This window comes from Pogoniulus pusillus, chromosome 9 (genome assembly GCF_015220805.1).
Source record: "Pogoniulus pusillus isolate bPogPus1 chromosome 9, bPogPus1.pri, whole genome shotgun sequence".
Lineage (NCBI taxonomy): Eukaryota > Metazoa > Chordata > Aves > Piciformes > Lybiidae > Pogoniulus > Pogoniulus pusillus.
The window spans coordinates 26,135,844-26,148,836 of record NC_087272.1 but is presented as its reverse complement, the minus strand read 5'-3'; the positions used below and the strand labels follow the sequence as shown (position 1 = coordinate 26,148,836).

Below are 12,993 nucleotides of genomic sequence, written 5' to 3'. Positions count from 1 at the left end.
CCCGCTTTTAGGGGCGGCGAGGAGAGAGAAGCTCTCCCCGGCCCCGCCGTGCCGCCGCCGCGCTCCCCGCCCGGGTGGAGAGCCCCCAGCCCCGGCACCCCGCCAGCACCTACCCAGGCACTTGATGTGGAAGCCGGTGGGGGGCTTGAGGGAGCGCCGCGCCCAGCCCTGCCGCAGCACCTCCAGGTGTTCCTCCTTGCCCTGCACCAGCAGCACCTGCTCGTCGATCCAGCCCAGGAAGAAGGTCTCGGCCACTGCAGTCGTGGCCCGACGGTCCCAGAAGTGCTGCATGTTCTCCCGCTTGAAGTCCGCGAAAATCTCGTAGCCGATGCGGTGGCGACCCAGCTCCGACACCGGCCCCGCACCGCCGCCTCCGCCGCCCCCCGGTCGCCCCTCGGCCCCGGCACCCAGGACGATGGCCAGGGAGTGCGGGGCGATCTGCAGGTACCGCTCCGCCCTGCGCGGCATGGCCGCTCACCGCCCGCCGCCGGGCATGGACATAGGCACGGGCAGGAACATGCCTCCCCGCAGCCGCGCTGCCTTCCGCGGCCGCCTGTCCGCGCTCCGCGCCGCCCCGGCCCGCCCCGGCCCCGCCCCCGGCCCGGCTCGCCGCTGGCACGGCGCGAGACCGCCGCGGCGGGCTCCTGTCCCGCTGCTGAGGGAGCCGCAGGGGCAGCGCCCGCCGACCTGGGGCCGAGAAGAGCGGGCCGCGCCTCGCCCCGCCGCGCCCCACTTCCCGCCTCCCTGCCCGAGCAGGCGAGCGAGAGCACCACCTCCAGAAACGAAACGAGCCCGCTGTGTGTCCCGGCTGCTGGTGCAGCTTTCCCGGCACCTCACCTTTCCCTCCTCAGTGTGAAGCAGAGGGTATCCCCCACACACCCCCAGGTTATCCCAGCAAGGCTCATGGTCGTTGTATTCATGCTTCTTCAGTAGTTACGCGTCTGTAGGTAGAAAAACCTAGTGAGCAGTGCTGACCCAACTGAGGCCAAGCGCCCATAACCATTTTCTTCACACGTAATAGTCCTGCATCACTCTGTGTTGCCAGGAGTATTGAAATTGGGTACTGATGGAGACAGACCGGGGTTCACTCCTAATTTCCATGGCTTTCTCCCAGTACTTTAATATTTAGAATCATAGAATCAGTCAGGGTTGGAAGAGACCACAAGGATCATCTAGTTCCAGCCCCACTGCCATGGGCAAGGACACCCTACCCTAGATCGGGCTGCCCACAGCCTCATCCAAGCCTGGCCTTAAACACCTCCAGGCATAGGGCCTCAACCACCTCCCTGGGCAACCCACTCCAGGGTCTCACCACTCTCATGGTGAAGAACTTCTTCCTCATGTCCAGTCTGAACCTACCCACCTCCAGCTTTGCTCCATTTTGCCTCCTTTGTGCTCCAGGTCTGTGGCTGCCTGTGAGGCTCGAGGGCCAACTCAGCAAAAAGGGGCACAAAAGCAAGGAGAAATGGAGGGACCCAGACCCTTCCTGGCATGTGCAAAGGCTGTAATTGGCTGCTGAGCTGTGGGCGCTGGCAGCTAGTTGCCGCCTACACTTGTCAGGATCCAGATTTAGGGACTTCACTAATGTTTTCCAAAAACCCCTCAAATTCACAGCAAAACCAAGGCCTCATTGACGAAAATGAGCCTTCAGTTCCTGAGCTGGCTGTGGCTGTTGGACATTTCAGTGCTGAGCAGGTTGTATAGGTGGGTCCAGCAGCATTCTCCCCTCGCGCTGGGAAGTAGGGCACTGCCACACTGGGGATATGGGCAGCAATGCATGGAGATGGACCAGAAAGGTGAAGGACACAAGGAAGGAAACTTTACACTAGTGAAGAGGCAGAGGAGCCAAGAGTGAGTGGAGGGGAAAGGCAGAGACCACTCTGTCAGTCATTTAAGAGCTGCAACTGAGGAGCCTGCATCCACCACACTATTGCACTATGCACAAGCTAGGATGTTTTATCCATTTTTTTCTGAATTCACTGACATCCACATCACTTGGCACTTTTGGCTCCCTTAAACTATCACCTGTTTGATTCTAATTTCATTCAAATCCTGTGTCACTCTCCATCTGCTGTCATCCATTTCCTTCTCCAAGACACTGCATAACAGTCTTACTCTTCTGGTATTCCCAGTCCCTACTTTTTGTGTTTCATCCGGCGTTGTCTAGGCACTGTACAGAGGAAGGTGAAATTTACAGCATCCCAAATGGTTTTGCAAGTAGGCAAACTGTACAAAGCCAACTCCACCAAAGGAGAAATCAGAGACAAAAGAAATTGTTCAAAATCACTGTGAGTCATTTTAAGCAAGGAGCAGAGCCTACTAACACTAAGGGTCTGCGAACCCTTTCCCAAGTGTCCAGCACAGCAAGATCTCAAGATGCCTCTTGCCCCAGGAAATTTTGGTGGTGATGTCAGTATTTCAGAGAAGCATTTTCATTATTTCCTTTAGCTCTAGGCTGACAAGATGGCCCCTTGGCACCCTTGTTCTCCTGTGAACTGCTTCCCAAAGTTCACCTGAGCCACTGATGGCCTGTTAAAAAAGCTAGTCACAGCGTGTTGAAACTGCTGTCATGATCTTGTCATATTCATGTTATTCTTACCTTGTGCCTTCCTTCTCTCTGCATTATATCAACCTTTTATCTTGCCCATCGTACTTGCATTTCAGTTCTCCTGGGCAGGGCTCACCTTTGTGTTGCCTTTGTGTGAAGCACATCATATTGACATCTCAACCACTGATCAGAGACACAAGTTAACTAAAGGGCTTGCATGAGTTTTTGTTCCTAACTGCAAAAACAAAGGAGCCAAATTAAGCCTTTTGACTGTGCGGCCCCACACTTTGCTTACAGCCCTCAAATCCCAAGTGCTAGTCAAATCTGTGATCCTTCTGCTGCCTCTGGAAAAAACACATATTCAGCTCAGCTTGCTTGGTAACCTTCAATCATGGCATTAGTGTTGGTCTCTCCATTAGCTGGGCTCCTTTTCCCTTCAGTTCTAATTTCTGAAGCAGCTGATGTAGTGAAACATGCCATGCAGTCATTTTCCTCCCCTTGCAAGGTATTTGCAATAACACCTGCAGGCTGTCAACATCTTCCCCACTCCTGGCTTGTTCTCCTGTGAAGGCTAGTCCTCAGCCTGCTAATCCTCTCCCACCCTGCTTTCATCACCTCTTCCTTCATGCCACTTCACTCCTCAACCCTGTGCTGGCAGGCTGCCCCTCCTTCTTTCCCACCTTCCTTCCCTCACTCCCTCCCTCCGTCGGCATGCTGCCCCTCTCCACAGATTGCACACTCATAATGTCACACACAAGTGTAATGACAAGGTAACAAAAGAGGGTACACTATAATTTGTCCAAAACATTGGATGGGGCACAGTGCTTGTGGCACAAACCAAAATACACTACATGAAGGAGTTTAGATGCCATCCCCATAAAAAGCAACACTAGGATTGCCTGAGCTGAACCTTGAGGCCTCTTGTTTTGAGGGCCTGAGGAAAGGCTGTGAATAAGTAAGTACTAAGTGAACTATTCACCATTCATCATTCCCCCTTTCCCCCCCATCTCATTACCGATTCAATCAATTCTTTTCCCCAGAATTTTGGGAGTTTTTGTTTATTTTGGTTTGTTTACTTTTTGTTGCTTGCTGGTTTGAGGTCGAACAGCATCTCTTTCCTGTTCATTCACTCCAAATGACTTCTCCCAAGCAATCAAGATCTGTACCCAGACTAAAGCCGATCTGTTTTTTTCCTGACAGAAATATATGAGAAGGCAGCCTACAACCTGCTTATGGCCAGCTAATGAAAGCAAGTGAAGTGGAACTCCTGAGTGCTTCTGAAGTGTTTGGAAAGAGAGATGTTTACTTTGCTAGTGGGGTGAAACCTCTGAAGATTTAGACACCTCTCTTTGAAATGCATCAGTGGTGGCAGGCAGTCCACTGCACATGGCATCAGTCATCCTAGGGAGGAGCAGAAAGCCAAACAAACCTGGCAGAACTGTGTTCTCTTGTTGTATGCACTGATCCAGAGCTCAGGTATGATGCCTCTGTCTGCTACAAACATTGCTCTCTGGGAAAAGAGTATTCCCCCAGAATTCAACCAAGGCCACAGAATGAAAAAGAAAGTCTGAGATGAAGTGTATGTATTTAGTGGTGCTTGTGCCTCCCTGATTTGTACATAGTAAGGCAAGTTAAACAGTTTTGCAGCCCATGCAGTATGTCATCAGGTGATACACCCCAGATACAGTATTCAGGCAGTAAGTCATCTGTGGGAGGTTTTCAAATAATATCTCCTGCTGGAAAACTCTTTCCCTGATCTCTCTAGTGGTTTTATACCAGAAGAAGTTGCACCTTCCCTCCTTACTGTACACCTGGTGTCGTTACCCGGCAGAACTTACTGCAGCCCTAATGAGACTGGGGCTTATAGACCATGGTAGTAAGTTTTTAGAAGACTTTTTCTCCTCCTCCTCCTCCTCCTCTTCCTCCTCCCCCAGTTAAAAGCTACATAAACCCGGTCATACTGGCTTGGATATGGAGTTAATTGTCCTGGCGTTGGCTTCTGGCTTTGCTGCTGCAGATGTGCACATAAGACAAGAGTCAGAACTGGGTATGTCTATAACAAACAGACCAGATGTTCTTTTTGTCCATACCCTTAATAAAACTGGGATTGATCTCAGAAGAGTGAGTACTCTAAAACAATGTAGATTATGAGCAGTAATGGCGACTTGCATCTAAGAAAAGGAAGAGGGCAGAATGAGGAGAATTAGTAGTTGTTCCTGAAAATTCTTTCCAGAAGTATGGCAGCCCTTGTAGGCCAATGCAGCTCTACATTTGCCTAGGTACATGAAGACAGTGATTTGCTACCAGGATTTCCTAAAACAGCACCTTATTTGTCTTTACCCTTTTGTTTTGGTGACCAGTTTTTGTAACAGAGGGACTGTAATACTTTCCAGGTTTGTGAAGTCCCTTAAGACCTGGTTTTAAAGATCATCCTAGGAATGACCATTTGAAAGTCTCTGGTCAGGTAGGACCCAAGTATTTCTGTGCTCAGTCCTGTCCTGCCGTTTTCCATCAAGAAGTCCTGCTCAGAAATCCTTGCTCAGGCAGAGTTCCCAGTGAAGTCAGTGGGAGTTCCCTGCGTGACGAGTGACAAGCTAGGTCCAAACTAAACACCCAGCTAATAAGCATCATAGGAAACAGCTGACTGCTTCATTTTTAAGCTCTCTGCTTTTACCTGACTCAGACTTGCTGGCATCAAGAAGGATCCCAGGGACAGGATGTGACCCGAAGGAGGAGATCCCTGGTTACAGCAGGTGTGCCCATTGTCCTCTTCAGGAAAATCTATGGCAATGGTATTAAATCTTTGCAATAAGATGACTACTACTTGGATAGTAGACAATTATCTATTGTCTGCTTAACAAAAGCCTACACAGACTGGGGAAGTTATGCTGACCGAGAGAAATATCTCTACCTAACAGACATGGAAAAAAACTTCCCACATTACTTACAGGATATATATAATACAGGGTACAGGTCTCTCACATTCAAACTCAGGTGCCTACATTTAGGCACTAAAAGCCTCATGTTGGAAAGCCCTCTAATTTTATTGGTTTGTGAAGTTGTAAAGAGGGAAATCAGATTCACAGATGTTGTGAAGCCAAAAAGCTGGTAAGAAGCTCATCACAAGCAGCGCAGGTAAATGGGGCCAGAAAAGCTTCCCTGCATGGGAAATTCTTGATTGGAAATTAATAAGGAGGGAAGAGAAGGGTATATTTATATCTTAATCCTCTAAATACTTTGCTCTAGAAGAGAAAAAATTTTACATGCCTTCCAACCTACAATTGTCTCCTATCTACTATGATATTGATGGTTGGTTTTGGCTAGGTCACAGACAGACACTAATATGTGAACTTAAACGGATCTACTTTAGTGGAGCCATAAAGGACTTAGTACGTGCAGGTAAGATGCAATTTTCATTATGGAAATGGCACAACACTTTGACTAAATTATCTGATTGTGGCATTGCCTTGCAAGAACCACAGAAAACGCACTCAGGCAGCTCAGGCACTGATATACCAAAAGAACTGTGTGGGGCTTTATAGTTTCTCCTACCAGTAACAGAACGAAATAGTGAATGAAACAGTCATTAATTTTGTGAGGACTCTAGGAGAAAGAGCAATAAAATCTAATTCTCTGCTGCTTTTCATATTGCCTCTCACAGCCCATGGCCTGAAGTGTGAGGGTTCTCCTGACCCAGTCAAGCAAAGGCATGTAGCTGATCCCAAGTGGTTCTCATGTTGCCATGCTAATGATCCCAAAATCCGACCGAGCTGATCAGGTCTCCACCAGCCTTGGAATTTTAATATGAAATTTCTCTGCCTTGAAAAGATGTTCTCCTCCTGCTGCCCTTTCTTATGTGCAAAGCCAAGCCTGTGAAAAAGTGCTGCAGGGTGTGCAAAGTTGCACTTAGGAGAAGAGAATTACAGTGAAATAGGTATATCTCTAAGAGTATGCAAATGTAAATGGCCTACATAGGCAAAGTGTATTTTCATGAAAGATCCTTGTTCATGCAACATACATAACTGAGAGCTTCAACCTGTACTGGCTTGATTTTCCTGTGGCGACCCCATCAGACCCGGGACCAAAAGAAATGTGTAGCCACCCTGTACTTTCATGCTGCAAGTATATCCTGAGCTAAAGCAAGAAGATGAAGTAGGTGGAGCTGACCACATCTAAATGTACAACTAGATAAACTTACACTTTCTAGAGGAATTTAAGCAGGGGGAGAGCTACTGCATATATCCATCTAGGGGAAAGAAAAACAGAGATTTAAAAAAATAATTTAAAAAGAAAACTCACTGCAACAGGTCAGACTACAAATAGGATGTTCAGTGCACAGGGTATGGAAACCAGTGGTGAGCACAGGCTCTGAAAGCAGCCTTGGCTCTGCCCTGGCAGCAAAGCTGTGTGTGATGAGTGGGCATCAGTATCAGCTTAATAGCTCTGATGTGGGCTTGGAAAGTGTATGAATACCACCAAAACTGGAGATATAAAATACTTAATTGATGGGAATCACACAGTCCATCCCTGCAGGCAGTGGTGAGAGACCTTCAGCAGTGTCCCCAGGCATGGGAGGAGCTGGTACGGGTTGCTGGAAGACTATCTGATGCATGTTGGTTTCTTGGAAACTTCCTTGGTGGCACAGACCTGGAGAGGCTCTCCCAGATCACAAGGCAGGGAAACTCCACAGTCAGTTGGCATGACATTTTTTTTAGTGATGACACCTCCTTTCTGACTGGGGAAAGGGAAAGCAACTAGTGTTGCTGGTTTGGGGTTGGAGAATTTCCCTTGCCTTTCAGGTAGGCAGGCACCCACACAGATACAGCAGATCAAGGTACAAGAAGGCTCTGCTTGTGCCAAGACGTTCTTGTTTTTCTTGCCAGAAGATATAGGCTGGCCAGCAGGCTCAGTTTCTGTAACCACCTTATGACAGCTTTCCACTATCTGTGCATCAATCCACTGCCCACAACTCATCTGAGAAAATGCAAGTCAGGTTTCTAGCCTTATTCTGGGCTTCCCTAAACTAGGAGTATCTCTCCAACCCCCAGAATTTTGCAGGAAGTGGATTTTTGCACACAAGCAAGAAAAAAATACCAGTGGGAAGTGGGACTGACCATTACTGTCTTTGCATTTAGGGGAAGGCTGGGCATAGCAAAGGACATTGAATAATGTGTTTGTTTCAGGTTTTAATTTGCTGTTCTGATTGGCTGCTTCTCCAACTCCTAACATGCTACTGGCATGTATGTAATATATATGCTTATGGTTTTGATCAGGATATCAGTTTCTGATGTTTCTTTGGTTAGTATAGGTGCCTCTGGAAAAGAATGATGTAGCTCTGAGAAAGAAATTCTCATAAAGGTGGGGTGTTTTTTTTCCTCTTTTTCTGGTTTGCTCTGTTCAATAATCTCTCTTGTCACATCACTTCAGTCCTTAATCTTTTTGTCCTCAGGAGCTAGTTCAGTCATAGCCATGCTTGGTTCACAAATGTAAAAGTAACTTGCACTTGCAGATGTCTACAATAAGCAGTTATTACTTTTAAACACAGTCTGATACCTGTTATGGTGTGATGCAAATCATCCCCTTTTCCCTTTTAACTGGTGAAGGACAGTGCAATAGCCCAGTCAATATTCATATGAGTGGGGAGGGAGGTTACAGCTACTTTCTCCAGTGGGGCTGGCTGCAGCTCTTCCAGCACTGGCTTTGTACCTGTCAGGCAACTGCTAAGAACTGGCACACATTAAGATTATGGTGCTTGCCAGCTATGAGCTAGTTTCTCTGCTCCTCCATTATTTCCTTTGCATTCAGAGCAAAGAGAGAACTATGAAACTGATGGGCTAGATGATCACTTTCAGGTCCCCTTTGGCAAAATAGAGTCAGTGAAAGGGTGGTGGGGTGGGTGCAAGAGAATTTATTACTTGCCTAATAGCCCTTCATTACAGGTGAGCTTTTAGCACAAATGGTAATTTGGCTCCCACCTCTTGAACACTGCTCCCTTGCATTAGATTTTTATAGTAGCTGTAATTACAGGTGGAAGCTCTGTTTTCTTTTATGTGAGCTGAGGTAAACCTGCCCAGTGTCACTGCTGGCAATCCTCAAGTACAGCCAAGTATGTGAGGCGGCATCTCCAAAAGGCAGGATTCAATGTGCGAGCCACAGCAATGACCTGCTGGCCTCCTCGCTAGCCCTGCCTGCTCCTGGGACCCATCTCTCCTGCAGGTATTTAAAGCAGCCACCCTGGTGCTCTTCCACCTTTTCCCTTTGCCTCAGCTTGTCAGGATTAGACAGTTTAACCAATGACCCCAGTTGTCATCAATCTCAATATCAAATGCACTGAAATAATACAGGCAATTCTTTGCTCTGTGAAGGCAGGCATTTATGAAGTATGTCTGAAACCATCGCAGCTAAAGAAGACAGACAGCTGTATTTTGTGCTTAATATTGTCTGACAAGTGTGGACACACCCTGGGATAACTCTCTTGTCATCCTGACTAGAAGGTCAAGAGTCTACGTTTGAGTGCCTTTGGCACTCTGAAAGAAAAATGAAAACACAGCAGCATCCAGAAGAAAAAAAAAACAACAAACCCCTTTGTAAACCAGGTATGCCACATTTAACATTTCCCAGAGCTTAATTCATTTTAAGTTTTGTAGATCCTCTTTGAAGATTATCCATGGACCCAACAATTTAGCAATTGCTAAATACAGACAAAAAAAGAAAAAAGAATGCAAGCTACATGTTCTAATTTACTTTCCAGGGAAAAATTTCTGGCTCCCAGATCTCCCCATCCCACTGGCATGTTCAGATTATGGCAACTAGCACAGATAGCTGACACAGTTCTATATTGATACAACAGATCCTTTAAGCATGGCTATACAAACTTGATTGCCTTTCCACAGTATCATGTTCCCCAGTAAACGATCTAGAGGACTGTCAAAGAAATTTAGCATAATTATCTTGAAAAAAAACAGAACAAAATACTTCTGTTCTGGTGACAAAGTTTATACTCTCTTGAATAGATCTGTGCATTTTAAAAGGCTATTTAAATAAGTAAATGTCTGAATTTCACTGTCCAATAGCTGCCATCTCTTTGGAAGCAAGAAAAATGACAACACTGAGAAATGCAAAATTTTGCTTTCCTAAAATCTGATTCACTCCCATGAGTGTTTGCAAGATCTATTCCTTCCTTATCTCCCCCACAGTTAAAACTGTCTTGCAATAAGACAACAAGGCAAAACCTACAAAGTCTTCTGCAGTAAAAGGCATAGAAGATTGGTTACTTCTAACCTGAGGGACTTTAAGATCTATGACCAAACACACACCCACCAAGGTGGGAGGCTTTCCAAGGTCTGGGTGACAGCCCCTGTGGTACGAAAGAAGCAGTGGTCCAGAAACTGTACAAAGGGAGCAGAGCTCTTTAGATAAATTATCCAGAAGGCTTAGAACTGTTTTCTCACAGAAAGACTTTGAAATAGAAAATAAAGAGTGAGCAACCATCTTATAAATGCCAATGTGAGCATGCACATAAGCAGCACACTGAAGAAGCTGCAGTTAATTGGTAGGTAATCATCCTTTCTCCTGTGTGCTGTTGTCACACTGCAAGGGATACTGAGCAGTCTCCTCCAGTCTTTGCAGAGTAAATGAAGATGAGCCTCAGAGCTGTGTTAGGACTGGAAAAAGAATTCTGAGCCCTGCCCCCTGCTTAGATATTTCCACAGTGGGAGAGCACGTACACACAATCCCACACAGAACAGTGCCATGCAGTATCCCCTTCAAGTTTAGAGGCTGACAGAGCACTCTCAAGAGTTTAATTTTATCACAGAAATCTAGAGGCACAATCTCAGAAAAGGTCGCATTGCAACCTGCTGTAGAAACCAAGAGTTTTCCAAAGAATGCTTTGCCCTGAACAAGCAGACAGCTAAGGTATGCCTGGCATGCAAGTGGCAAAAGACATTTCATCCAGTTTCAGGGCACATAGACGTGTAGCCCAGCATACCAGCCCTTAAATTCATCAGAATCAAACAGGTCCCTGGTGACACTTAACACTTCTACTAAGGTTGTTCATCCCTCATTAAAAAAAAGAAAAAGAAAAAAACCAACACCCTAGGGTTTGCTTTAGCAGACACCTCAAAGCAATTGAAACTATTTTCCCCTTTATTCAGTTTTATCACATTTCAGAACCCTGAAGCATCCCTGCAAGGAACTCCAAAGAACCAATTCTTTAAGATTATTTTCCACATTATATAAACTTATTTACTGAACCCTCTTATCACAATGGCTAGCTGAGATATATCCTAATTTTTAACTACACAACTTGCTTTCAGCAGCACTCTACAGCTATTTAACAACCACATTTCTGGTGTTATAAATGTGAATTACAACTTAGCTTGGTGAGGCAAGGAGACAAACCTTCTGGGGTAGTAGAAGCTGCCCCAGCACCCTATTGAGCAAATGTTTGTCAGGGTATGCCTGAGAGATGCAAAGCAATCTGCAAAGTCACCCTGAATTAGTGAAAGCTGAACAGCCATAAGTGCTGCACAGCTCTTCATCCTCCAGTTAACCAAGAAGAATGCCCTAGTCCTCAGAATAGAGCAGTCTACAATTCTTGGTCCCATCAGCCTCTTGCCCAAAGCAGCTCTAGAGAAGGACAGGGAAAATAGGCTGGTATCAGGCACCATTACTTTCCTTTAGTTCAGCTTCTTCAGCGAAAAGACATGAAGGAGCAGCTCATTGTTTCTTAGAAGAGGCAGCAGAACAGATTAGGGGATGAGGTGCTTTTGATGATACTTTTGTCTTTCTACTGTACATAGCAACCTCAAACCATAGAGTCCCAGCAACAGCATTCTTACCTAGAGACTTAGTCTCTTCAGAGAAGACAGAAAAAACATGTAGTGAAGCACCTTGTTCATTAGGACATGCAAAGAGGAAGCCAGCAGAACTCCACAAATCTGTGTCAATCAACAACCTGAGAACATACTGTCCAGGCTCTTAGAGACTGACCAGGGATTCAAATCTTTTACCCTTTCACCTTTCTTGAAACAGTGAGCTGTAATGAATTCAGAGGTCAAAAGCAATAAGGGGGTAGAGTAACTTTGCTCCAGATGTCATTGTAGCATAGGAGATAGGAGATGATGGGCCATACTCTGTCTCACACACTTGGTAGCACAAAAGAGAAGTAAAAACTGCTTCTAGGGCTGTCTCTATCTCAGCAGCAGTCTGAACATGTTGATCTTGAACCTTTTTTCCCCGCCCCAAAAGCTATTTTTAAACTTGTCTAAAAGAAGCATCTCTCTTCTTTGATGCTTAATTAACTCCAATTAGAGTACATTTAAGCAGTATGCATTGAAGCTTGAGTGGTGCTTATCAAAATACAGTAAACTAAAAACTGCACTGAGTTAGATGTGCCCTTTTATCTTCTCAACACTTTGAAAGGGATTCAGGTTGTGAATCGTAAACAGTCCCCTCAGCATGAGTCAGGGAAATAATCATCATTAATCACTTGTCAAGCATTTTGAACAAGGTGGTTCCTGCTTGCTGCATGTTTTCATTCACATCAGTCATTTACATAGCATAAAAGGTATGCCTAGCACTTTACAGACAACGAAGACCAAAAAAAAAGACACACCAAAAAAACCCCACCAGAAAACAAAAAAGAAACCCACAAAGCAAGAAGAGGCACTCTGACAAAAGACCAACCAACCAAAAAACAACCAGCCAAAAAATCATCTCCAGACCAGCAAACACAACAACCCAAACAAAACCATACAACAAACCAAATTAGGGAAAGATGTTTGAAATTCTGTTATTTTTGTGTTAAAATTAGTCAGGGTTGGAAGGGACCACAAGGACCATCTAGTTTCAACCCCCCTGCCATGGACAGGGACACCCTACCCTAGATCAGGCTGTCCACAACCTCATCCAGCCTGGCCTTAAACACTCCAAGGATGAGGCCTCAACCACTTCCCTGGGCAAGCCATTGCAGGGTCTCACCACTCTCATGTTGAAGAACTTCCTCCTCACATCCAGCCTATTATTTTTATATACTTCTGCTTTCACCACTCGCCATTTTAAGTAGAAACATATTTACACAATTTGCTTAAGACTTCAATACCATTGTAACCATGCAAGTGTTTCATGTTCTCCCCTTTCTCAGAGGAATGCAAATCACTGTTTTCTGCTGTCAAACTATTTCAGGGACAACCCAGTTCTCCACTGAACCACTTGCATCAACATGTCTTTTAAGAAGTCGTAGCAGAGGTGCCAGAATTGTTGCAACCTAAGTGGCTACTTAAAACTAAGATCTGAAAATTAAATACATTTTTCCACTCAAAAAAAAAAAACCAAAAGAAGAGGTAAGATACCTATTCCACAACTGCCACTTAGCTTATGATATTTAAGCAGAGAATATGGAGGAGGGTTTAATTTGTTCTTCCCAGCATGGTTTGTCAGTC

At 45.6% G+C, this 12,993-nt stretch overlaps 1 protein-coding gene across 3 annotated transcripts in view; it reads right to left on the bottom strand.

Moving 5' to 3' along the window:
- The window catches only part of LOC135178239 (storkhead-box protein 1-like), a 73,094-nt gene extending 72,558 nt beyond the window's left edge, over positions 1-536 (bottom strand). For all 3 annotated transcript variants that reach the window (XM_064148964.1, XM_064148966.1, XM_064148963.1), the window contains exon 1: positions 114-536. In XM_064148964.1, coding sequence (XP_064005034.1) covers positions 114-468 — 355 coding nt within the window. In that variant the 5' untranslated portion in view covers positions 469-536. The remainder of the gene's footprint in view (positions 1-113) is intronic.
- Positions 537-12,993: the final 12,457 nt, after the last annotated feature.